Source organism: Laccaria bicolor, genomic scaffold (genome assembly GCF_000143565.1).
Source record: "Laccaria bicolor S238N-H82 LACBIscaffold_69 genomic scaffold, whole genome shotgun sequence".
NCBI classification, from domain to species: Eukaryota; Fungi; Basidiomycota; class Agaricomycetes; order Agaricales; family Hydnangiaceae; genus Laccaria; species Laccaria bicolor.
The window spans coordinates 175,012-199,947 of record NW_001889940.1 but is presented as its reverse complement, the minus strand read 5'-3'; the positions used below and the strand labels follow the sequence as shown (position 1 = coordinate 199,947).

Sequence of the window (24,936 nt, the reverse complement as noted above, 5' to 3'; positions counted from 1 at the left end):
GGCAAGAATTAGCTACTTACGTGGCGGATTTTGAGGACGGCCTTGGAGGATTCTTGACTGACGTTGACGACGATGGGCAGAAATCGGAAAGTTAGTGTAAGTTTGCAATTGTTTGCCAATCAACGCGAGTTGCTTTCGACCCCGGAAGTGAGCCAGGAGCTTGGGTACGTGGGCCTGGTTCTGTAAACGTTGGAATGAGTGACTTCAACGCTCTTCAACGCAGGCGCCTTTCGGGGATTTGCGACTGGACACACCACCTTTGAACCGAACATTGGAGGTATGTCATATGTAATAATATGTAGATGTCCCAATTCCGATTAGTCCTATTCCACGTCTCAATTCTGCACTCCAAGGCTCCAGCTGAATCTCGATACCGCGACACCGAAGTAAATACTAAAAACGAGTACAAATTTTCAGGCACAAGCAGCATCTCAGAGGCACCCAAAAGTTAATCCACCACTCCGGGCTCGTCATCTGTCACGGTGTTATGGAAGATAAGAGTCGGAAGCTTGTCAGGCTGCCCACATTCTTCTTCGAAAGGAAGATAATACGCCTCTCGAAGATTAAGAATCAGGCGGCAGCCTAAAACTCTCGAGAATAATTGGGGTAAGCCGTTGGCGACTGGCATGTAATAACGCTGCGAAAAGATGAGCGCGAAGAATATCTAAACGTCTGATGCCTTACCGTTGGTCGAGCCCACCCCATGATACTGAAGATCCCTACGAAAAAAGCGCTATTTCGAGGGTTGAGCACGACGCACGCATTGAAATGTTTCTTACATCATGGGAAACAGAATACTGTCGCGCAGCAGGATTGAATGTAAAGGAAATCTGTTTAATGAGGGGAGTGATCTTGTTTCCTTGAAGTAGCTTAAGCCAGCTCGTAATCCCATTAGCAGGATTAGCAGCTCAAGCACAAATATTGGCGTCCACGATATTAAATACCAGCTTGGAGAAAATACTAGGCATACGGGGATGTTTCCTTGAGAAAAAGGAAGACCCGAGGAAGAAGGGGGAGGGAGGCCTGAGGGAGGATGACCTGGAGGACCGCCTGAAGGAGGAGGACCTGGAGGACCGCCTGAAGGAGGAGGGCCTGGAGGACATGGAGAGGAAGGGCCCGAGGAAGTAGGAGCATTAGATCCACCATGAGCTGGATAAAATGAGGATAAGTAATCGATATGACTTATTTCATAAAAAAAATTACAGGGGAGGTCACGCAAGTAAAGCGCGTCGGTCACCACCATCGAGATTATTTCAAGGGCAAATAGGATAGACATCCAAATTGTTACCTTTCTTGAATTCTTGTACAGGCAACAGATTCGATATAGCATAATGGCTGGGTTGGTCATCGACTCAAGTCAGTCAGTGATAATGGTAGTATGCCTGCTACGAACCTTGCATCGACCAAATCACAACATGGGATCCCCATCCTTGAACCTTTGACGCAATATTACCTGCAAGTTATCAGCCCGTTGGCGTTATTCTTGAGAGTGGTATTCACGTACATCTAAGCAATTGTATGAGTTGAAGCTAATTGTCATGCAGAGGAAGAAGTCTAGACTCACTGCTGAGACACATTCTTTGCAAGGAAAACAGGAAGTGGTAAGTATTGAAGTTAAACGTTAAGGGGTAGAGTAAATTTCGAACTCACGTCCTGGGGGGAAAATCGAAGTATCAAAACTTGAACGAAACAATTAGCTTAACGGCTCTAAGTTGAGAAACGATATTCCCCACCTCTCGCCAAGTATCTAACAACGCCTTTGAGCAAAACGTAATCATAATAACGGAAATGTCAGAATTTTCGCGTACAAGGGAACGGCTTCGCCTAAGTATCGATTCTGAAAACCCGATCGTTCATGAAATCAATACCCGAAGCTCAGGTACGAAAAACGTACAATTATGAAGAAGACATTCACAGCGGACCATTTTTTCTTCTGCGAACACAATCAATAGCAGGTCTCGCCCCCGCATTTAACCATACCCAGATGAGCTCGACCTAGTAGCGACAAGGTAAGAGAAGGTCGGGCGCCAGTAACAAGTAAACCTCACCTCTACGTCCAATGTTATGACTAGAATACCCAACTGTTAGCGTTCGTTTGAGAAGGAATTCCTAAAGAACTGACCGTGGTCATAAAGAACCGCAGCCGTGATCGCGACTGATTCGGAAAAGCTATTAGCAACGGAAGCAACATGTTGCTTGATGAACGTAAGTACCTTGGAAGTATGTTTGGAACTGTGCCTGTTGGGTAAGGCTGGCGAAGCTGGATCCAAGCATTCCATCCATATGGATGTAAGAGGGAGAAGGAAAGTGATAATGACCGCTCTCAACGTGGACGTTTTGAATGCCCACAAACAAACGCTCACCGTGACAGACCTCGATTTCCGTCAATACATACTTAGGGTCATCCGAGTCGAATTTCAATGGGGAGAAGATTTTCGGGTAGTGCCGCAGATCCTCAAGGTTTTTAGACCCTTATCTGGCTCTTACAAGGGGTGGGAAAAAAGATTATCGTGCCGACCTCCTGACTCCTACTCTCCAGCGACTACTTGGCGACTACTCCACCAGAGTGAAGTTACCAGACGATACTTCATCTCGTAAATAACATCCACATGTTTTTTAAGGCGATTCCATACAGATCGAAAACTGTATCAAGTCAGACGAGAATAGACGAGAATCGAATATTTGACTTGCGAAGTCGAGGCACGGGATCAAGGGATCTGCAACTCCCGAACAAGAAAATTGGTTTCAAATTTAAACACAAAAACGGTGACCTATGGTGACTTCCTGAATCAATATAGCAACTCAGGTCGCTCTACTTTTCATGTGGGAAATCCTCCTCCATAGTGACACTGCCTACTAATTCTACACGATCTACGTCCCCTTCATTCAGTTTACAAGTAGATTTGACGTGGACGACTGTCACGACTGATGCTTGACGCGACGGGGCTGGTCTCGTTGTCTTTTGAAGTGAAGTTGTCAGTGACGACGCGTCAGCGGTCGTCACCGGCAGTAGAAACAAAAGTCGGGTCAAGTCATCCACCGACCATTAAGTAGCTGTTGCGGTCGATCTCGTGCGCTGGGGCCTTTCAAGTTTCAAGGGTCGTTCTGCAAAGATCGTGATCAGGCGACGCCACAGCGGGAGTCGCCGAACATCAAACTGAAAAATTGGTTATTGTCAAAATGTCAGGGTGCTCAGCGCTCAGCCTCAGAGGCCCTAATTCCATATAAAAATAGATCCGAATCGATACTCACCATGGTAATTTGGTAAGTAAAGGTCCAAGAGTGAACAAACATGAAGAAAGGTGCAGGTGGAATTTCTAAATTCTCTGCGATAATCATCGGATTTGTAACTCTCCGTTCAGATGCTACTACGTATCTGCGAACGCACGTCAACAAACCGCAGGTGTTTACGGGACTGACAATTACACACAGAATGAATCCTTCTGCAAAATATCCAAGGGGGTGGCGGAATGTGGAAAAGAGACCAACACTCGTTATTTTTTTTTCAGGGTTCTGCCTGACACCCCCCCACCATTACCTTCCTAATGAAGTATTTTTTTCCCACACTCATGTTTTTTTTTCTTTTTTTTTTTTTTTGAATTCAAAATATTTCCATGTAACAAGTCAACTACGCACAGGCGGTTGGCCGTAAACTAAGTTTAAGCTAAGTCGAGTCCACTGAAGATGCATATAACGGGCCTGTGCTAGCATGATATTGAAAAAACTTGTTTAAAGACGGATCATCCTGGGTAAGTAGCTACACTGATGGCTACTGACGGTACAGAATGAGAGGGCATTTCTTCATTACTGTGCATGTGATAAATCTTCAAAAGTGACTCTTTAATGTGTAGGCCGAGAAAGAAAGTGAAGCGTCCGAGTGGTGTAACTCATTCAGAGAAGGAAGAGGCACTTGGCCTGGGGCGGTGTGGGGAGTGTAGGGTGTGTCGACGTAGGTGATAGTACTCTTGGTTTGGACCGTCCGTGTCCGAAGCTGGAATGTTGCTGCCCTTCAAAATCTGAAAATTGATGGGGTGTCACTTTTTTTTTTCGGCCTTCGGCCGGACACCCCCCCCTCCTACCCTTGGTGCGGGATCCACGTCCCGCTACCCCCTTGAAAATATCAATTCTATAAATTTAATTTTCTTCAAAGTTCAATATTCAGAAGCAGACGACGTACGATGGTGAAAAGAATTTTCACGATGGACTTAGCAATAAATTCAGATGCCGTACCATATAACCTTATGTCCTCGGACACATTGGTAAGATCAGCGTTCGGCCAAGACGAATTGACGATTGTGGTAACTGACGTTGCAAATAGTTCCATATGAGGGAGATCGACTGTCATCACCCTCATCATAGGAGTTGCCTACGGGAGACTAGCAAATAGTGAGTAAACGAGTGATTTATGAAGTTTACGAAGAATTTTACAGTGATCGTATAGAGCCATCACTGCAACCGCCACTGAGAAGCTTTCAGTGGAATATGGGTGATAACGGTTCACTTATGTTTGAAGTACTTACATTGCACACTGGGTACCATACACAAGATGTGCTCCCCGGAGTGGATAGTCGGGGAAGAATGGTAGTGATCGCTTTACAACCTGCTAGATATTTAGGCACGACAGTGCCCCGAAGGCCCCGTCTGCGATGGCATCCGATACAATCGACGCATGGAATGGTGCAGCTGTATAGAGCATAACGATAAGCAAACCTATAAGCTTCGGCGACAAGCTGTTATAAACAGGATGGAGCTGTTTTTACTTTCAAAGAGAATCGACAGAAAATCGACTTCTATTAGACTCGCTGTTGTCTCACCGCATTTCCCAAGCATTTCCCTTGTCCAATTGAGGATGCAGTTGGGATGCGGGTGTCGTTGAAGATAAGCTAATGCAAGCAATGACGCGTTCGTTTAGTACCGACATGTAAAAAGTCGTTGTACGTACCACATGCGCGCCGACGCATGTCCCTTAGTTTTTGGTCAGTGGCATAAGAAAATAATAAAAATGATAAAAATAATAAAAATAATCTTTTTATGTCGATATCGATCATATCTGCCTCTTCCTCTGATTCTCCTAGTTCACCTCCACATCCTTGAGTACTTGAGTACCCTCACGCGAACAAGCCAGAGTACGATCACAATGTCTTCAACCCGCGTGGGCGGGGCTTGCGAGACCGGACGAAGCTCATGGAGGACATCTGTTATTTAAATTTTTTTGGTCGGAAAGCTAGAGGGTGGGCGAGATGGTGCCAAGACTGTGAGTTTAAATGCTTTTTGGTAGTGTGGTTTAGTTCTTGACACGCGTAGGTCACTAGATTCTACCGATGTATCCGTGTTCGCAACCTTCGGAAACAGTGGCGTTTCGGACGTCTTTGTCAAAGTATTTTGAGACCTCAAGGTATCACTCACTGTATCCTTCGTTGAAACCCTCTCTGTGTGCTAGCGGTGGGAAAGCAAAAGCGAAGGAATCGATAACTGAGGTTGAAAGTTTGGCGACTGCTTGGTGGTGGATGGACGTTGTGGTTCGCAAGTCTCTGCTAGAAGAATGTTCCGGTGAAAAGTACGCGTCTTTTTCTGCCAACACCCTTTGTCTAATCTCTTCTGGATAGGTTTGTACGCCTTTGTTATCTGTTTTCACGCATGTGCTGTTGAGGGGCTCTTCAACTCTATGGTAGGTTCGCCTCAAACGCCCTTCCTGTTTAAAGCCGTCTGATGATTCCACCAAGGCTCTCTTTCTCAGTCAGCCGTCGATCTACATTGATCTCTTGGCCAAGTTCCAGTCAACTCGACATTTGTGGTTCCGAAACGCGTCACTTCTCATGCGACGACAAGGTGACCTAAAATCATTGCGCGTGAGTTATTGTCTTGCCGTTGCCTCATCCTATTGACGGTATCTTTTGACAGCACAATCTCAATTCGCATGCTGGCGAAGGAACGTCACGATACGACTCGACGCAAAAGCTGGTCTCCTTATCGGACTCGAAGTTCAACGATTTGGCGAATTCATCCTGGAGTGGCAAAGAAGGTCTCAAAGTCCTCCATGCCCTCCTTGAAATGGCCGCCCCCGAAATTGATGACACCATGTACCCGGCTGTCATCAGATTCTATCCAGATGACGAGTTTTAGCGAAAACGACAGGGTCAGTTCTAAGCCTAAACCTCTCTTCGTCTTAGGTGGCACCCCCACCTCCACTTCCCATTGCAGCCGCTCACCACCCGTCAAATCTACGAAAACTGCGGAAGCCGATCTTCAACAATGCTAAAACCAAGAATGCCGAGCGCACTACACAAGCCCAACTCATCCTCTCCGACTCTCTCATTGCAGAGAAGAACACTGGCTGAGGCACTTATCAAGCCTGGCTTAACGGATGGAAGTCTTGCGATGTCTGAGGTGCGTTCCAACTTTAGCCCAAATCATGGATGTCGGCAGCTTCGAGCCGATCATAACTTGCTCCGCAGCATGATCTGCAGGACGATGTGTTCTTTTCTTGTTTGTTCCTAGTTTCTCATCACCAGTCCGATAAACAGTACTTGAAAGACTCCGCAAAGCTCCAAAAGTCTCGACAGTTGTGGAGCACCTCGGGAATACAATAACCCCGACTTCTATACTTTTTTTCGACAAGCCTTCTTAATAATTCAATTGGATGGACGCATTCACGATGGCGCAATACAGCCACGTCGATTTTTATGACAGGCAGTTGCTAGGGAGCACGGAACGGCGTGAGGCAGTCCCGTTCTGTGGAGCATCACCTTTGAACCCTCCTACGATTAGTAGTCTGATTGGGGCGCACGGGTGGGGACGAGATCTTATCTCCTCTCCTCGAGATATTCCTAGTCTCGGAGACTAGCGATCCTGTGCGGGCGAGCGCACACTTGATTCTGACATTGATTGTTTTCTTAGTTTTTTCTGGGCTAAGGGAAATTTCCGTGATATTGGGTAGATTATACACAGACGTGGAACGGCACTTTGGATACTTAGCTGCTGTATTTTCGCCTTGATTGTGCTTTTCTGGGACTTTTTCGCTCTCTTTCCTCCTTTTTCACTTTCTGGTTTGCTTGATGATAGCTGATTTTCCGCTTTTTTCTGCTCGCAGTTGCTTGCACAAGTCGAAAAAAGTCAAGGTGTGAAACTACCGATGTGCTAGAATTCAATCTTCCACAGAACGGGATTGCCTCGGGCCGTTCCGTGCTCCCCAACAACTGCCTGTCGCCAAAGTCGACGTGGGTGTATTGCGCCATCGTGAATGCGTCCATCGAATTAATTTATAAAGAAGGCTTGTCGAAAAAAAAAAAGTCAGGGAAAAGGCTAGAAGTCGGCGTTATTGTATTAATATATATACTGCAGGTCGCAATGACGGGTGGGGGTAAAGCACATTGGAGTGTAAATGGTGGTACAGATCCTTCTTCTCGCGATCGGATTGCTTTTATCAACGGTGTAGCACATGCCCCTTGATTTCAAGTCCGGACCCAAAGAAAAGTTAGTCGGGGAAAGGCTAAAAGTCGGCGTTATTGTATCAATCTGCAAGCCGCACTGACAAGTAGGAAGGGAGGGGGGTAAAGCATGTTGCATTAATGTGAATGGTGGTCCAGATCCTTCTTCTCGCGATCGGATCTTTTTTTACCAACGGAACATATGACAATAGCGCTCTGATTTCAAGTCCGGATCCAAAGAAGCAGTTCCATCGCCACAATAACAATAATGGACTTCGACAAAGGGTGTTCTACCACCAACGTAAAAAAATTATCTTCATCTATACGGCTCGTTTCCATTGCAACTATGCTCGGAATATCTTCGAGAAATTGTCTGACCTGGCAAATCAGGGCAAACAGACGGGGATTTTCATGTGATTCATTTTCAAAGTTCGTGTACATTGACCTGGTGGAAGGAGGCTTTAGCTATCCGTATAAAACCTCATTCAAGTAACCCCAGTATTTCTCAAGTTCCCGCAACGTCCTCATCGTACGTACCCCAAGCAGAAACAGCCTAAGATCGTCAATTTAGGATGCACCTTTCAACTTCGCAATTCCGACTCTGGATCACAGTTGCCGTCCTCCTTTGCATCATGCCAATACAACTTGCGGAGGCCTGCAACTTCTGGTCGTGTGGCTTCGTTCAATGCAAGGCTATACATAAATGGCGTTGTAACGCAAGTGAGTCCTCCCCATCGCGATTGGGAAGTAAACATCACCTTTTCTAACGTCGACGCTGTGACTTGGATTTTTAGATGGGTCATGCCAATGCGGCAAATAAGTTATTACAGACGGCGGGATCGGTAGATGTCGGTGTGGTGTTGGGCTCAAGGCGATGAAATTACTTGTTGTAACGGAGACGAGAGGTGGTCGAGGACGAGTCTGTCAAGGTTGAACCTAGGCTTGCGATACGCAATGTGGAATAAAATGAGTGCAGAGAATGTAAAAACGAACCGAATCTCGTCTTTAATATGCCCATAAGGTCAGCAGGGTAAGGGGCCGTTTTTTTATCTCCTGGCAGCGCCAACATCCAATTTATCGAACGCTAGGCGTCGTTTGACTAAACGAGACTCACAAAGTCAACGACTCGGACTTGACGACTCAGCAGAAAAACATACCAGTTACAAAGCTTAGAACAGGGCGGCGTAGACGCCAGGCACGAGAATCGTTCGAATGAAGGAAGGCATGGGAGGGGAAATATCATTCGAGCCTCTAAACAAAATTCTACCATTGATCGGGTACTATTATTCCTTGAGGACGGCTCTGCGCCGCATTCCGCAAAAAGTGATTGACAGTCACTGGCTAGGCTTGCGTGGGACGCTGATGATGGTGGAGAGGTGAGGACCATACTTGGGATTAGAACCAGAAATGACGATCTCCGGTGGCATAGGGCACAGAAGGGTAACTTTGAGCCTGCACAGATGAGTGAATTCCAGCACAACTTGACAGTTGTTTGGAGGTCGCCAAAAAAAATGCCGGTCCGGAATAATTTCAACAAATGCAAACAACGTCCTTCCCTTCAGCCACCACGTCGTCTCTCATGCTTTTCAAATCAACCCAATTGCCGCCTCCACTTCTCGTTTTTAACTTGGCTGTAAACCAGATTTTATCGCCATTTTCGACCTCCTCCCCTTCCCCAGCAAACTCACCAACGGGAAACGCGATTCGGGCGTCGATCGACAAAGGCTTACGTGGTTGCGAGTAGAAAGGCGACGTCAGCCTGCTATGGTGGTGTGTTAGTGAGATAATGCCTTTGCCTTCCTTGCTCGCTATTTCTTTTCATCTAATACCCTTTTTCTTCGTTTGGTTAACCAGACCTTGCGTAGGTCGCGGAATAATTGGTACAACAGGGGTTGCGACGCTACGAAATCAGTGGTAAGAATCTACGGAACCAAGCTAAGTATTAGGTGTTCATCTCACTTTCCTCAGGGCCATAAATATGACTGTTCTCACAAGAGTCGAAGGCGCTGATTCTCTCTCTCTCTTGTAATGCATCCCGAGTTTGCCCCCATCGCTTTCCTAGCTGCCTTTCTGCTTGCGATACCTTTAATATGGCACTGGAGATCCGGAAATATTGCTATCCTTTCCATCGTCGCATGGCTGTTCGTTACGGACATGATCTACGCCGTAGATGCTATTGTATGGGCAGGTAACGTTGATATCCGAGCGCCCGTCTGGTGTATATGTGAGCTTCGGTTGTCCACTCTCCTGAACGTTTTTAATCTTCGTCTTCAGCGACCAAACTTATTGTCGGTGCCAAATGCGGTTCCTGCAGGCTGTCTTCGCCTTTGTACCAATCTCGTGCAGGTGTCCTCCAATGCCAAGCTCACGCGAGTGCATCGGACAAACGCCGTCGGCAATATTTCGACGCCTTCCTCTGTTTCGGCCTTCCAATAATCTACATGGTTCTTTGTATGTCCTAACGCACCTCTATCATGCTGAGATACCAATGAAAATTTAGATTTCATTGTTCAAAACCACCGCTTCGACATAATCGAAAACTATGGCTGTAGACCAACCGTTTACTACTCTATTCCCTCGCTGTCTATCCCTCCTATTGTTGTGGAAATTATGTCCTTAGGCTATGCAGGTGAGCCCCCCCCTTTTGTTCAACCGATTATTCAATAACTTCCCGAAGCTTTTGCTGTCAGGAGTTTCATGGTCCATTGCTGACGATCTCAAAGGATCCGGTCTCACACCTTCCCGCTATCTCCGTTACATCTGCATGGCGATCTTCCAAATGCTTCATACGATGTCACAACTTTTCCTATATAATTACCCCCGGCGGGGAAGGTCCGAAGCCGGAACCGCGACACGTGATGGGATTCTTTTCACCCGACGAGTTCGAGCTGTCCGCTCCCCCGTTGAGACCGCCTCTCCAAATTCATCAGCGCCCAGAGACAAGGAGCCTGATGACCTTCAAAAACTCATCAAGTGGCAGGAGGAACGGCTAGCGAGACGACTTCGTGGCGAATACGAATCCGCGGTGCTCCATCTTTCAGAGGTCGTGAGTTGCTCCCATCTCTCACGTCATCAGACACAATATCGACCCCTTCGCTGGATTGAAGGCAACCACCAGACATCCGTCACCATCTCCTCTGTTCGCGTCGAAGGTGCAACCCACAACACGAAAGTCTTTCTTAGGCTTCATCATCGACCCCGCGTTAAAGGCATCGACTATATCTCCCCTCGACTCCCAAACCAATTCATAATCCGTTCTCCATACCACCCGTAGAATATATCATATTATGAACAAGTCGGACCTTTTCGCAACGATGGAAGCAAAAATTGAACGGGCCCGTGATCTCCCCGCAAATAATGAAGGTGTCGACCTGGTTTTCAAACCCGGCGAACGAGGTAGCTCGACTGAGCTTGGGAAAAATGAAGGTAGTGCGGTCAGTTTTTCACTCCTCTCAACCCACCTTTGAACGACTCATGAAGGGTGACATAGAGGGCGTCAGCACGCGTCCGTAATGTCTTCGGAGGTGCAGAGACATTCACAGCGAATTCCTCGCTCGGCACGACAACCAAACGCACATTCCGTGCTTCCCTGGTGACGCCCTTAACATCCGACCTCGACAAATTCGCGGAGTTGGCGGCTAGATAGCGGCGCAAGCGCTAGTCCCTGACTCTGTTTGAAAACAATAACATGCAAATCAAATGCAAATTGCGTATCATAAATAATTTACACAACCCACCTGAATAATCTTCTACACTTATTAGTTGCCTGCTCGTCGCCGAACCGCTAGCGCGGTTCGCTCCTCGCAGGCCAGCCGAGGTTCTATGTACCTTACGGCCGAGTGGACAGAACGGAACAAGCCGAAGATCGTGGGAATCAATTTCATACACAACTTTTGCTCTCTGTTCCAGACTCGGGGATCCATTCGTTTGCGCTTCAATCGCGAGCGGCCACCCGCTTCCGCCACATAAAGGGCTCGTCTTCATAGCTGCACATGTGCATCACTCGACGTCCAACGTTCAAACTTTCAACGTTCAACCATACAACTTCAGCTGTCTCCAGTCCAAGGCCGCCTCTATAGTACTCGCCACTATTATAGCCTTCCCCGCGACAACATCCACGCGAAGTCGCAAGTCCAGGCCGGCTCCCCTGTTCAGCGTGTCGGTGTTCAGCCGTCCCTTCAAAGTTATTTATTCATTCAAAGAACAGGTGACCCAGGGCGCTCTAACTCCCAACAACCTGACTCGGACTACGCCCCTTTCCAATGGCCATCGCTGGTCCTGCTGCAGCAGCACTCGCCTCATTGAAACCTGATCAGGTTACTTTTCTACAATCTCTTGAAAAAGCTGAACTTCACGCCCACCTCAACGGTTCTATACCTATTGCGGTCATCCAACAGCTTGGCAAGGAATACGTAAACTCTCCATCATCCACACGCGGCGATGCAATCTACGCCACGATAGAACGACTCATTTACTCTTCTGAGCTTGAGACGATAGACGATTTCTTTTCGGTATTCCCAATCATCTATCACTTGACGTCGACGCCTGAAAGCCTGGCTTGCGCGACGCGAGGCGTTCTGAATGCTTTCCTGGACGGCGACCATCCGCAATGCAATTATCTTGAACTTCGTACGGGACCAAGAGAGACGGAATACATGAGCAGGGAATTGTATATGCGAACCGTTTTGAATGAGGCGGAAAAATATGGGGAAAAGGTGGGCGTAATTCTGAGCTTGGATCGCAAAACTGGCAAAAAGACTTGGCAAGAATGTTTGGATATAGCACTTAAGCTAAAAGGAGAGGGAAGAAGACTTGTTGGGGTTGATCTCTGCGGCGAACCATCCATGGGGGACGTTGCGGATTTTCAAACATTTTTCTGTGAAGCGAAGAAAGCGGGATTGTGTGTCACGTTGCATATCGCCGAGGTGGGACCTCTTACAACTTAAAAACCCCTTCGTAAACATTTATACCCATATTTAGATCATTTCTAGCACCCCCGAGGAGACTCTGAAGCTCTTGTCTTTCCAACCCGACCGCTTGGGGCACGCCACATTTCTCAACAAGGAAGCTATGGATACCGTGATAAAAAATAACGTCTGCGTTGAGATCTGCTTAACTTCTAATTTATTGTGAGCAGTGTTCAATAATTTTTTCGCGAACTTTCCAAATTGCTATTGGTGCAGGAGCAAAACGGTAACTGCATTGGAGTCCCATCACATTCGTCAATATCTCAAGGAAAATCATTTGATCGCCATTTGTGTATGTCCTCTTTTTTTATTATCATTTGACCAAAGTCAGTCATTGAGTTACGCAGACGGACGACATCCTGCCTTTTCGTACTTCTCTGTTGGCAGAATACGCCCTTCTTCTTGCTCAACCTCCGTTAGGCCTTGGTCTAACTGAGGACGAAGTTAAGGGGATTGGAGAAATGAGTCTGCGGGCCAGATTCACAATGGGTTCTAGTTAAGGTATTTCGCATGCATTATCTGTCTTCTCGCTTCAAAAGATAACAGGTTGCTGAGTTTCAGAGGCCACAATCACCATTATTGGTGCGTCCCACTTAGACATGAACGAAGTTGTGTGCTCACAGTAAGAAGAGAAAAACTGGTCATCGTACACGCTACTTCGGACTGACTATTTAATACCCAGTCTCCATTGATAGGATTTTTATTTATGTGAGGACAAGGAGGTGGTGATTGATACAATTAATAGCGTCACCTCTCAGTCAGGCGTTTAACTGCTTCCCTATCGCGAGAGGACTCCTCGTTGACCATGGGTCGAGATAAGCCTCCCTTCCGTCTTGTGGTGCTATGATGCTTAAGACGATAGTACGCAAGCTTCCAAGTTAAAATGCTGGTTGTTGGTTTTCAAGGCAACAGGTCTTGAAACATACAATCATCCGATGACTTGGAGCAACTCGAGCAGTGTCATAAATTTGTAAAAGAGCGAAACATCACCTACGAATACATAAGAAATAGCCAATCGGAGCTTTGTAATAACCGAACCCTAACCCCAAATGGATGGCGATGGATCATGTGCATGGTTATCGATTATATGGTTATCGATTATCGATTATCAAGCACTCCCAAGCCCACTCGTGCTGTAGATTGATTTTAAAGTGCACGAGTGGCAGAAAGATGAACATTTTACATTCGACCTTTGCATGTGAGCTCCTGCCAAGCTCCTGCACCATTCCCCTTCATCTAATTTTTATCTGACTGAAGCCAAACAGGAAAACCACCACACCCAAAAGTACGTAACCCTGTTCGTGCGACGCACAAAAGGTACCTGCACACATCGCGGCCAGGAAACTCCGACTCCTGCCATTTACCCAACGCACATGCATCAAATACATCAAACAACAAGCCACCAACTGTCTCAGGAGGGGTTGAAGCACAAGGCGTAGAAATTGCGCAGCGTGTCTCTGCAAACCTACATACGTACAACTGCAGAATTACCGAGACTGCGACACCCGCAATTGAGGTTCTACCTCCGTCTTCCGTTCTAATTTGTAGAGGAACTCTTTCTTGCCGGTCGTTTCCCAAGGGGACAGTACTGACCCTGCACTCGAATCAAACAAAACAAGGCGATGCACGCAGGCAACACGCAGGCGCTCCGTGACATTCTCTATTTTTAGTATTCAATTATTCCCGGATGCGAAAGAAATGTCGATTGTATGGAATATGGGCTAGAGTCGTCTCGTCCCGTTACACAACAGTCGATATCGATTCTTAAGGACACCGGCCGGCTGAGTAGCGGCGTTTTGCGCAGACGGTTTTCTCTCTCCGATTTCTGGCCCTTATCATGGGCTCCTCGGATTTCAGTCTTTACTATCTGCTGCCATATCTTTAGTCATCCCGAATCGGCATGCATGGGCTCAGTGGCTTCGGCGCGTATCATCTCTCATTGCATCGGTTTTTGCCAAAGAAACAGAACAAAAGTGAGTCCATGTTTCTCCCACTTCACGATTCAAATTATGCAGAATTAACTTGAAGGTGAAGGGGTGGTGACATGACTGAACATGATGACGTTGAGTCTGGGATTGGCACCTCGGCCCTTGATCATCACAGCGTCTCCCAGCGTCAAAAATAATGGACACATGGCAATGTTTGCAGTTTTTGATTCCGGTACCCACTTCTTCTGACAAGCTATATCATGTCAAGGTACTGAACGGAACCCATTCTCCGCCCTCGCGCTCCCGATTCCGCATCACCTTAAGGCTTAGACATGGCGACGCTCGCTCCGCTCATAAATTATGTGGCTGCAAAACGACTTGCTACGGTGCGTATCTATATGTCTATAAAGTCCTCCTTCCCCTCAAACGAAAGAAGAACAGTCATTCGATGGTAAGCCGCGTAGGACGATTTCGAGCTTCTAAAGCTGATGAGTCTTCGCAGTTGCGGCGGCGATGTTGTTGGTATATGACTGCTCACTGACGTTGGGGATGGAGATTGAGTTTATGTGGTCATCGCCCTGGGGGTTTATGAAAGTGCTTTATATGCTTCAGCGATACCTGCCTTTCTGTGATTCGATTTTTTTCTGTCTAACTCGTGAGTACATGGAATACCTCTCTCGCTTTACAATATTTCACTACTTTCTTTTCTAGACCAATTGGCGATTAATATCGACCCGTATGGTTGCCATATCGTTGAAACGATACGAGGAGGTATGCATTCTCTTGAAGACGTGGTCGTTTGGCTCATTGTATCGTAGGGTTGATGGTTTTTGGCATGATTTTGTCCGAAGGTGCGAATTCTCTTCGTTTTATACTATGTGATGTGCTTAATGGTGGCTGTTCCTAGTAATCTTGTCCCTGCGCGCATGGGCAGTATGGAAACGAGATCTGCGTCTGGGTGTCTCTCTGATATCCCTAATTACGCTCACAACTATGGCGGAGATATATGTGACGAGAATCTTCCTTCGCGACCTGCAATGTGTGTCCACCATCTGTCATATTTAACCGTCATCTCACCGCAATTGACACCCCATGTGAAGTCAGTACAAAGCCATATCCAGAATTTGTAGGTTGCTTTCTCACCAGCGCAAATCACATCGTGTATTTGGATTGGGTTGTATTGATGATTTACGAAGCTGGTAAGCATTGATTTCTACATTGGTGTAAGGCATCCGCAACTAATTGTATCCCAGTAATACTGGTCTTGATGATAATTCCTGGAATTGCTTCCTGTAAGACCCATACATTATCTAATTTCCCCTTGCCCATAAGCTGCCCTTTCAGATCGGCGAGGAGGGAATGTTGATCTGTATCATGTCATATATCGCGACGGTAAGATATTGAATTTCACTCGAAGAGATGTAGCTAAATTTCCTTCAAAAATAGGGATAATAATGTATATCTACCTTTTTGGTAAGCGATGGTCGGCACAACGCATTCGTTGTGTGCTAACGGAGCAAAAGCTCTTTCAATAGTCAACGTCGTATTCATGTGCGCGCTCTCTGTAAGCCTATACATTGCGTCTTCGTCTGACCAAACTCACAACCAAATTTCTGCAGACGAACTATTTCGCAGTTATTTCTAAGTACGTTTATGTTCTGCCTTTACGTGCGAAATGACTGAAGAAGCCAAGTGTGGAACGCGTGCTCCATTCACTGTTGACGAGTAGGGTCGTGCTTCATATTCGAGAATGCATAAAAAGGCAACAACCATCGTATACCGATGGTCTTACAGACCTACACGTTGACCTGGATGCTAGCAAACCAGAAAACCGATTCAGGAAACGATGGAGAGCATAATACGCTTTCATATATCCGGGAATGAACCACCCGCCTGTTCAAGCTTTTGGATTAATGCACAGGTAGTGTAATCCGGCGCAACATCTAGAACGTAGAATACATATTTTTAATCCTAGACCGAAGAACATATATTTGTTCTCCATATGCCTTGCAGCGAGACAGCTTTCATGTAAATACCTTAAATCCAAACGACGTCATTCGATATTCGTTTTTAACCGTGGGCGTGTAAGGTTGGCGGGTATGTTCATCGAGTTGTGAATTCAGTGCCGTGAACAATCTTGGATTCCGTCGTCGCACTGAAATCCAACATTATTCAAATTAAATAAAATTTTACGAAAGACAGAGTTTACATTTTTACCCCGGTCCTTTGGAATTCGGAACTTTAACACATCAGGGACATGAGTATGGCGACAAGTATGTAAATTTTGAGCCATTCGACCCGTCGAGATCGTCCGTGAGCTGGAATATTTAAGATGGTGTGAATGGATCTTTGTAGTCTCCCTATTTGAGCAGTGGTTGATGCGGCGTATCGGTTGTGAGGTATAGCGCTCTATTTTTGCTTCTGCGGCGATGTCCGATTTTTGGAGCGGATGGAATCTATTACAATACCTTATATTAATTTTTTAGAATGCCCACGCGTGAGTTGGAGTCGGATGTACGAGTGACCTCGTTAAATTACTTATTCATAGACCTGCGAAGGTATGCGCCACGATGCCATTAGGCCAGATGTTGGGAAGTCGTACGGTCGCGGTTCTTGATGAAATGATGTTGACAGATGTTTGCGAATGATGACGAGATGTGTCCTGTCACGTGTTGACGCGTTTTTACACTGTCAATGTCCTTTCTTGAAATTGACGCCCACATTTCAGCAACATCAACATCTCGGTTTTAGATGTATACTCAGTAAGAAACGAACTTATCTACAAGATGGGCTACTTACTTGCCTGACGATTCCAGATCCAAAATGTCGCGTTGACAGGGACTGGTCAGCCGGGTAAGACCCGACAGCAGAACTATGTAAAGAGAGCGACTCCTTTTACGTCCTCCCTCATTTCTATCTAAAGTGAATGTCTCCTTACAAAAACGAACTCCACGCTTTCGATGTTGACGAGCGTGCTAGTTTCATGCCTCCCTCTCCTCCACTGACCCGCCTCCCTCAACTCTGGGAGTTATGGGAAACTATACTAGATGCTGCCATTCATGCGAAATTGCAGCTTGGGGGTAAAGTTGGTCTTGCTGTTGAGGAAGCTGAGGTGTCAGAGGCATGGCGCGTACGTGTTCGTCAGGTGCGTGGTTTTGCTGGCTTGGGTTTCAAGGCATAAACTGACTGCGTTTGACAGCTGCCGGTCATACCCATTTGCGAACTGGATTCACCCATGCTTCTACGTCGAGCCCATCTTGTCTTGGCTTATACTCTTCATTTATACATCCACACTCTCCCGCTGACGTCTCCCATCTGTATACCCAAGCCCATATCTCTTCCTCTTAACAAGAAAGCAAACGTGTTGGTGCATGTATTGGGAAAGAGAATATTATAATATGGCTTCCAGGTGGATTAAGTAGGCCTCAAAGATGGACCTCGACTCAACGTCAAGGTGAGCTTTCGGATTTGACAGGGCTTTCCTCGTCTTTTCGTTTTTTAATTGCTACTTCGCTGCTTGGGGCTTCCTCGAATGTGGATGACGGAGGCGGCGTAGTACTTTGCTGAGAAAATTTGAGGCTGATCGTTTGACTTGTTTCAACTAGCCGAGCACGTTTCCGGCTATTCAGAACGGTAAGGAGCACGTTGGAATACCTGTTCGAATCAGCATCTCTTAAAAGACAATCACAGCTCAAAAACAACTTACAAGCCCCCCAGAATGTAGATTCTGGAAGATTAGACGTCAGTAGTGTTTACACCAAGTTTATTGCTTGACTTACATGCCAACTCGGTTGAGTGAATCTGCCGGAGATCTTAAATATAAAATTAGTTGAACGAGAGTCGCGATCAGAGTGACGGCGCTGGTCTCTAAAGTTACAATAATGAGACGATCAATGATACACTTTGTTGGCTTGAACGAGGATTCTAATTTTGCCTGTACGAGCCAGAGAAACAGAAAGAATTTGAATTAGTTTAAATTACACCAAGGAGAATGGGAGTACCAGAAATGTCATAGTTGCGACGATGATGAAATCACAGATCAAGGTCCCCCATAACCAAAGCTTTTGTGGGGAAGGTTGAGCAATTCAAGCATGTCGAGGTATGGCAAAAGGGAACGTACCTCAGCTGAAATGTCTAAAGTAAACTGTCAGTTGATCAAGCTTGCAGATTGAGTGCACTATTATCAAACAATGAAATTTTTGCTGTGAAGTTATTCTGAACCACGTACAGCTACTCCACAGGCAATCACAGCCACTAGTTGCATACTCGCCACCTATAAAAAGGTCAATGGATGTAAAATAAACCAGGGAAGGCTGTTAACCAAACAGATGATGCTTGAAATAATTTGATAGATTATGAACCTTCTTTTCAGGGTCCATATTTGCCCAGAAGGATGTTGGAGGTTTTTTTTTTTTAATGTCAAATTAGCGTCTAGCGGGGCAGAGCCCCATGTCAGACTTTACAACTCGGTAGACTACCTAAGGCCCCTAATGCCATATGTGCCTGACCCCCTTAAGATCACCCCATGCACTGGTGGAGGCACGCCTGCGGCGATTCTTCCCCCACACAGCCTGGCATGGAAACACCGTTTTGGGGTGCATCTAAAAACGTGGGCGGGGTAGTCTCGTCATTTGCCTATCTGTGCAATCCATCTAGTGTGATGTTTCGTCTTCTAAGTACCCAATCTTGAAAGACAGGTACAGCCGATGGGACGAGCATGGTCAGGGAAAAAGAGAACATCATGTTTTTGCTGTGTGCTTGAGTTTCCTGCTTGCATGTGAGTCTGCCGTTATGTTACTTGTGCTTGAGGTCCGCAGGCTGAGAAGCGGGTAGAGTGGTGGAGATGAGGGGGGTAGAGAGAGGGGGGTATATGTTTGGGCGAACCTGCTGCCTGGGGCCAGCTTGGCTGTCGAGACTTGCATTGACGTCGTTAGTTCCTATATAGAAATAGGAAGTGCTTCCTGTCAGGCTTCCTCAGTCTCTAGATGAGACACGTCACCTATTGCATCTCCTAGCGTCGTTCTGAACCTGGCTGTCCTCCCCACATACTTCAACAGCTCCTTGATTCTGTTGAAGTCCTCCAGTATCCCCTTTAGGTCTCTAGAATGTCGCCCTAATGCCCTGTCCATGTCAAATCTTTCTGTCACATACACTTGACACTCGAAGAAGTAGTGAATGACTGTTTCTGTAATCCACAGGCGAGCGGCACCCCAACAGGAGTCGCACCGCCAGTTCCGTGATTTCTTGATGCGGTAGAGATATCCATTAAGGGGGATGTGTCCTGTACGTATCTGTATTAGCAAGCTCATCTGCGATCTTGACAGCCTGTTGCTGATGTTTCGGAACTTGTTGAAAGGGAATCCCACGTCGACGTGTTGAAACCTTGCGTAGTGTGGTGATGCTTTCCATGACTCCAACCATCTGACCTTCTGTACCTCCGCATACTCCTGTTTGACTGCCGCTGCGCTGAGCGGTAGATGCTTGCAAAGGATTGGTGGAAGTTCCTCAGGGGGACTCGATTCCCCCTGTGCTGCTCTCTTTGCCTCTTCGTCCACCCTTTCATTGCCTACTACTCCCTTGTGCGCTGCGATCCACTTCAGGGCGAATTTGTCCATACCTGTTATGCTGGGGTTGTCAGTGCCGTTATCCATTAGCTCAGTTAGCCTCATGTACTCCAGGACCAGGTATTGCCCTGGCCCCAACTTCCTCGCTCCTGTTGCTCTGATAAAGGCTTGACTGTCTGAGTAGCTCGTGATCGCCGCCTTCCCAACCTCTGGCTGCCCTTGAAGCAACCATGCTGCGAGTATGGACCCTACAGCCTCACCCTCATACGTGGTATGTTTCTTGAGCGATCCCAGGTGGTAGCGTAGAATCTTCACAGGCTCCACAAACCCTTTCCTGTAAAGTACGGCAGTGGCTCCTATGTTCCCCTTGTACCCTGACCCATCTGTGTACACTCTGATGTCGGACTTGTCCTTCTTTTCCTCCTTGGACTCCGCAATCGTCGCCATGAAAGGCCTTTTGTAGGTCGGTGGGCATGGGTCTGGCATGATTGTCTCAAAACGTTGTGGCTTGAGCTTGTAGAGCTCTATCAACTTCTGTAGTGGGGTAAGGTGAGTTTTAGCTGGGGCCTTACTATACCCTTGGACCATGGCTCGTATGGGATGACCCCTTGGAAGAGTCATGGCTCGGACGGTCGCCGCATGACAGATGCGTTCAAGCATCAGGTTTACTGGCAGGACTCCGGCGTGAGCATCCAAAAGATCGTTGGGCGATGTCCGCAGTCCTCCTGTAATTGCCAACATGGCTATCCGCTGTATCTTGCCCATGGATCGTTGTGACCTAACTGAACCTGTATTCCTCTGCTTGCCCTCCTTCTTGTGCGGAGGTACAAACCAGGTGTCCAATGCATAGGTCATCTTGGGGATGGCCACTGAGACATATAGCCTCTGCATGAGCCTGGGCCGAATACCTAAACTGGTCTGAGTTAGTCTGCGAAACATGAGGATATATGCTGTGGCCTTAGCCATCGCTTCATTCTCCTGTGTCCTCCACCTCAACTGGCTGTCGACATGCACTCCCAGATACTTGTAACTCGCCACCTCCGTGATTACCTTCCCCTCCAACAGAAGCACCAGGCGCAGATGATCCGTTGGCTTTCTTGGTCCTGGCTGACAATGCATTATGGCAATTTTGCTGATCTCGAACTTCAAATTGTGGTCCTTTGCCCAGTTGAGTCCTCCTTCTCTTCTCTCCATGAACCTTTTCAGCGCTCAGGTCATCTCCTTGAAAGTTTTCGCTGTCAAGATCACTAGGGCGTCGTCCACATAGCCGATGGCATCTTCGTCCAACCTATGTAGAGCTTCCAGCAGGTCTGCGTTGTAGATTACGTATAAGAGCATTGATATAGGGTCGCCTTGTCCTATGCCATTCATGATGTCGATGTATTCTGAAATGAAGTCATTGAATTTCATCTTGGTCCTCCGTCCTTCTAGTAGCCGCTCGATGAACTTGATGTAGGCAGCTGGGATTCACCGCTTTTTCAAGTTATGTATCAACCTGTCAGTGACCGCATTCGGGAAGGCCCCTTCGACATCTAGGAAAAGTATTGAAGTGACCTTCTTCTTACCCCACGCTGATTTGACCTTGTCAACCAGGTAGTGTATGGCATCTGTCGTGGTGCAGCCAGGGCGTCCTCCAAAGTGAGTGTCAGGTAGCAAAGTGTTCTTCTCCACCAAATGGGCTATATCTTCTGCTACAATGGCTGTCAGTACCTTGGGAATTGTACACAGGAGGGCGATCAGCTGATAGGCCTTTGGCACTTCGTAGCTTGGTTTGCCTGGCTTCCTCAGCACTGCTGTCGTAAACTCGCGCCACCCTGGAAAGTAAGTTCTCAGCGTGAATACTCCCCTGTATAAATGAATCAGGTAGTCTAGCAACTGCCTGAGACACTTTTGCAGGACTACATTGGGGATTTCATCAGGGCCGCTCACCTTGAAGGGTGAGAGTCTCTTGATCTGACGTTTGATCTGTTCTGAGGTGATGGGCGATGGCGAGGGGAGTGGGTCGGGGTAGTTATAGTTTTCAGGAACCCTTGAGGCGTCCGGTTTCTTCGGGAAGAAGACATGGGCCAGGGCCCTCGCCTTGCCTTCATTTGTGTTGATTTCCTGTAAGAGACTGTGTGTGCCTTCATCGGCTACCTTGAGCGTTGGGACCCGTGATTTGCCTCCGTCCCCTGTTGGCTCTTTGAGGTATCTGTTGGCCATCCATAGGTCCTGTTCGGCCACGTTCTCAAGGAAGTCTTCCCAGTGTTGTCGTTTGGCGTCAATTATTGCATCCCCATACTCATTTCTGGCTGCCCTCAGTTCTATATGTGTGATGTGATCTGGTAGTGCCCTAAGCTTGTAAGCTAAACAACTTAGCTTCTTCATCCTTGTTTTCTTTAAGCTAAGGCTGTTGTTCCACCACCTCTTCGAAAAAGAGGACGGGGTGTTTTCTGGGACTCTGGTCCGGATCATGTCCTGAAGTACCGCTGTTAGGTTCTCAGCTGCTTCTTGGAATTGCTGATCTGATCGTAGTCGCTGGGGGGGCGGTATCTCGAGCAGGCGAATGGCGAGGTTTTCCTGGAAATCTTCCCAGTCCACAGCCCTAAAGTTGTATGATACCTTGGGGGTTATGCACTCCTGTGGTAGAGTCATGTAAGTCGCTAGGGGGAAATGGTCAGTGGCTGGCAGCCTGATTGAGGGGTCGACCTCGCAGTGAATCACTAGGTCATATATGTCTTCTGTGCACCAGATGTTGTCGGGGCAGGAGAACTTCTTGGTGACCATGTGCTCCAGCATCGGCTGTCCCTTCGGGAGGGCCATCTTGAGGTTCAGGTCAGCTAGAAGTTCTATTAGCTTGCCCGCGTCGTCCAGCGCCCTAGGCGTGAAGAGCCTATCATCCAACTCATTGTCCCACATTGGGTGGTGTCTGTTGAAGCCTCCAGCCCATATCAGGTGGTCGTCCTCCCTCAATCAAACCTCGGCGTGGTTTGTGCGTAAGAACTCACGGACCACCCTTAGCGTTCTTGAGTGTGTGCAGTCATTGTAGATGTTGATGATAGTGAGTCATCCGTATATTCCTGCCAGCTGTATGGTGGTGATGTTGTTGGTGCCCGGTACGTTCAGGATCTTCCACGAGTTTGTCGCCAAATCTGAGCTGACCCATGTTACTGCCTTAGTCGCTGGTGCTCCATCCTTGTATCGGTCCACTGGGGCGACCATTACATATCCGTTTGGTGTCCTGATGTTACCCATGGCCGTCACGTGAGGTTCTTGTACTAGTATGATGTCCCAGTCTTTCCTCGACAATTTGTTGTATAATTCTAGGTGCACCTTGGATGATTTGTTGAGATTGATTTGCAGGATTTGTAGTCTTGTTATCGAGGATTCTGGTGGTTCAGACATGGGCTATAGCTATGGGAGGGGAGCTGTCAGTAGGGGTCGAGCTGCTGCTCTGTGCTGGGGGGGCGAAAGGGGACTCTGGATTAGGAAAGATGGGGGGAAGAGACTCAGCTACTGGGGTCTTCGAATGTTGGCGTGCCCTTGGCGCCCTGGTGTAAGGTCTTCCACCTGGGACTGTGGGCTCGAAACCTAGTTGTGTTTGTCTGTATCTGGTCTTCTGGGAGCCTGCTTGTGCGTCGTTGACCTGTATCTCCGCCGGTGGGACACGCTGGCTGTGCAATGGATAGAACGGCACCCACGTCCATGACTCCCTAGCTGGAAAGAAGGATAAGTCATTAGCTGGGTCCCTGGCATTGAGATCCTCGATCTTCTGGAGGAACGTTGGACAGTTGTGGTCCCAGCTGGTGTGGTCATCTGTCTTGCATGAAGTACAGAAGACTGTCCCCTGCTGTTCGCACTTGCTCGTCCAATGGTCCCTTGCCCCACATGTGCCGCATATGTTTACGTCCCTGCTGACGACGCACTCCGCCGCAATGTGGTCCCATCCTTGACATTTGAGGCATCGGATAGGCTCCTTCCTGCTCTTAGCCGCTGACACCCTTTTGTTGCATATTGATAACCCATTTACTATCGCCCAATTTGCTGAGTCCGCATCTGAGAAGGTGACGAAGACGTGGGCAAAACGTTGATCAGTCCGCCTTCGAGCAGGGGGCTTGATCCACCTCAGCTTCATTATGGCGCCCTTTGGGAAGTTGTTAGCCTCCTTGATCTCCCTTCTATCCTTTTCACTGTTAGTATCCAGGTTCAAGGGCACGTAGTAGGCGATGATGTTGTATGACCTCGTCTTGAACGAGGCTTCTGTCTCCCCTAGCTCTCGCAGGAAAGATTCCGCGTTGGGCTTCGTTGCCAGCCATGCCACGCCTTCGTCAGTAGCCATTTCTATCAAGATTCCACCGTTCTGGAGCTTCAACGCCGATCTGACTTTGTGCTGTAGAGCTGTCGCCCTACCCATGGCCTCTGAAAACTTGCCCACTAGAACCAGGTTGGTGCAATCCCGTAGTCTTGATTCCCTGGGTAGGTTGACCAAAGATTGTCCTTGTCTTATGCTTTCTTTTGCGGCCAGCCTAGGGTTAGCATTTAAGGGGGCCCCAGAGGTCGCCCTAATCAGCGCATCCCTGTAAGGCGAGCTGGCTGTGTTCCCTGCCTGCTGTGTCACCTTTTCCACCACCTCTGCCAATTCCACTGTTTTCTCTGTCAGTACCTCCATCTTTTTCTCCAGCTCCTCCATGACCTTCACCCTCAGCCCCTCTGTGAACTCTCTCAAGTCGCTGGTCAACTCAGTGAACTGTGTGATGGCAATGTCCCTGATGTCCTCTGCCACCGCCCCTAATTCGACATCCCTTAGCAGAAAAGTGACCGCACAGACTGTGTTGATCGCAGGGAGGGCTACTCCTGGCAAAGCCGCTATCTGACAGAGTGCCATAGCAAGTGCACCTAGGGTGAGCGGTGCATTTTGTGGAATGAGGAGCAGTTTATCTTCGAGGTAAGACCTCCCCTTTTCTGAGTCGCCTATTTCTTGTTCATCTTTGTCTATCTCTGCTGAGCCCGCAGCTCTCATTTTCGCTCGTTCCTGTACTTCTGGTTTGGATGTTCAACCTTGTCGAGTGGT

The 24,936-nt window shown here is 47.6% G+C and overlaps 10 protein-coding genes across 10 annotated transcripts in view; 5 read left to right on the top strand and 5 right to left on the bottom strand.

Moving 5' to 3' along the window:
* The window catches only part of LACBIDRAFT_315296 (uncharacterized protein), a 6,521-nt gene extending 4,238 nt beyond the window's left edge, over positions 1-2,283 (bottom strand). The window contains 13 exon segments of the mRNA XM_001889548.1: positions 304-390; positions 403-637; positions 685-1,149; positions 1,204-1,335; positions 1,394-1,453; positions 1,505-1,529; positions 1,651-1,679; positions 1,734-1,747; positions 1,809-1,837; positions 1,895-1,933; positions 2,049-2,068; positions 2,123-2,155; positions 2,214-2,283. Coding sequence (XP_001889583.1) covers positions 776-1,149; positions 1,204-1,335; positions 1,394-1,453; positions 1,505-1,529; positions 1,651-1,679; positions 1,734-1,747; positions 1,809-1,837; positions 1,895-1,933; positions 2,049-2,068; positions 2,123-2,155; positions 2,214-2,274 — 816 coding nt within the window. The 5' untranslated portion in view covers positions 2,275-2,283 and the 3' untranslated portion in view covers positions 304-390; positions 403-637; positions 685-775.
* Positions 2,284-4,265: 1,982 nt separating this feature from the next.
* Positions 4,266-4,921, bottom strand: LACBIDRAFT_334774 (uncharacterized protein; the record flags this gene model as incomplete). Its single annotated transcript, XM_001889547.1, has 3 exons — positions 4,266-4,376; positions 4,521-4,710; positions 4,815-4,921. The coding sequence occupies 3 exons, from the start codon at positions 4,919-4,921 to the stop codon at positions 4,266-4,268; spliced, it is 408 nt and encodes a 135-aa protein (XP_001889582.1).
* Positions 4,922-5,321: 400 nt separating this feature from the next.
* LACBIDRAFT_315295 (uncharacterized protein) lies at positions 5,322-6,123 on the top strand (the record flags this gene model as incomplete). The annotated part of the gene is made up of 4 exons (XM_001889587.1): positions 5,322-5,550; positions 5,607-5,668; positions 5,724-5,849; positions 5,902-6,123. The coding sequence occupies 4 exons, from the start codon at positions 5,322-5,324 to the stop codon at positions 6,121-6,123; spliced, it is 639 nt and encodes a 212-aa protein (XP_001889622.1).
* Positions 6,124-10,714: 4,591 nt separating this feature from the next.
* LACBIDRAFT_315293 (uncharacterized protein) lies at positions 10,715-11,073 on the top strand (the record flags this gene model as incomplete). Its single annotated transcript, XM_001889586.1, has 2 exons — positions 10,715-10,861; positions 10,918-11,073. The coding sequence occupies 2 exons, from the start codon at positions 10,715-10,717 to the stop codon at positions 11,071-11,073; spliced, it is 303 nt and encodes a 100-aa protein (XP_001889621.1).
* Positions 11,074-11,689: 616 nt separating this feature from the next.
* LACBIDRAFT_315292 (uncharacterized protein) lies at positions 11,690-12,894 on the top strand (the record flags this gene model as incomplete). The annotated part of the gene is made up of 4 exons (XM_001889585.1): positions 11,690-12,352; positions 12,408-12,556; positions 12,611-12,686; positions 12,742-12,894. 4 exons carry the CDS (start codon positions 11,690-11,692, stop codon positions 12,892-12,894), a joined length of 1,041 nt encoding a protein of 346 aa, XP_001889620.1.
* Positions 12,895-14,518: 1,624 nt separating this feature from the next.
* LACBIDRAFT_315291 (uncharacterized protein) lies at positions 14,519-16,181 on the top strand (the record flags this gene model as incomplete). Its single annotated transcript, XM_001889584.1, has 12 exons — positions 14,519-14,708; positions 14,825-14,977; positions 15,034-15,093; positions 15,141-15,173; positions 15,230-15,361; positions 15,423-15,521; positions 15,576-15,614; positions 15,667-15,714; positions 15,769-15,795; positions 15,846-15,886; positions 15,942-15,967; positions 16,016-16,181. The coding sequence occupies 12 exons, from the start codon at positions 14,519-14,521 to the stop codon at positions 16,179-16,181; spliced, it is 1,014 nt and encodes a 337-aa protein (XP_001889619.1).
* A 1,067-nt stretch (positions 16,182-17,248) lies between these two features.
* On the top strand, positions 17,249-17,719 carry LACBIDRAFT_315290 (uncharacterized protein; the record flags this gene model as incomplete). The annotated part of the gene is made up of 2 exons (XM_001889583.1): positions 17,249-17,467; positions 17,522-17,719. 2 exons carry the CDS (start codon positions 17,249-17,251, stop codon positions 17,717-17,719), a joined length of 417 nt encoding a protein of 138 aa, XP_001889618.1.
* Positions 17,720-17,762: 43 nt separating this feature from the next.
* Positions 17,763-18,701, bottom strand: LACBIDRAFT_315289 (uncharacterized protein; the record flags this gene model as incomplete). The annotated part of the gene is made up of 7 exons (XM_001889546.1): positions 17,763-17,976; positions 18,029-18,049; positions 18,102-18,256; positions 18,324-18,383; positions 18,443-18,456; positions 18,551-18,595; positions 18,644-18,701. The coding sequence occupies 7 exons, from the start codon at positions 18,699-18,701 to the stop codon at positions 17,772-17,774; spliced, it is 558 nt and encodes a 185-aa protein (XP_001889581.1). The 3' UTR covers positions 17,763-17,771.
* Positions 18,702-21,095: 2,394 nt separating this feature from the next.
* On the bottom strand, positions 21,096-21,296 carry LACBIDRAFT_315287 (uncharacterized protein; the record flags this gene model as incomplete). Its single annotated transcript, XM_001889545.1, has 1 exon — positions 21,096-21,296. One exon carries the CDS (start codon positions 21,294-21,296, stop codon positions 21,096-21,098), a length of 201 nt encoding a protein of 66 aa, XP_001889580.1.
* Positions 21,297-22,931: 1,635 nt separating this feature from the next.
* On the bottom strand, positions 22,932-24,885 carry LACBIDRAFT_315285 (uncharacterized protein; the record flags this gene model as incomplete). The annotated part of the gene is made up of 2 exons (XM_001889544.1): positions 22,932-23,273; positions 23,326-24,885. The coding sequence occupies 2 exons, from the start codon at positions 24,883-24,885 to the stop codon at positions 22,932-22,934; spliced, it is 1,902 nt and encodes a 633-aa protein (XP_001889579.1).
* Positions 24,886-24,936: the final 51 nt, after the last annotated feature.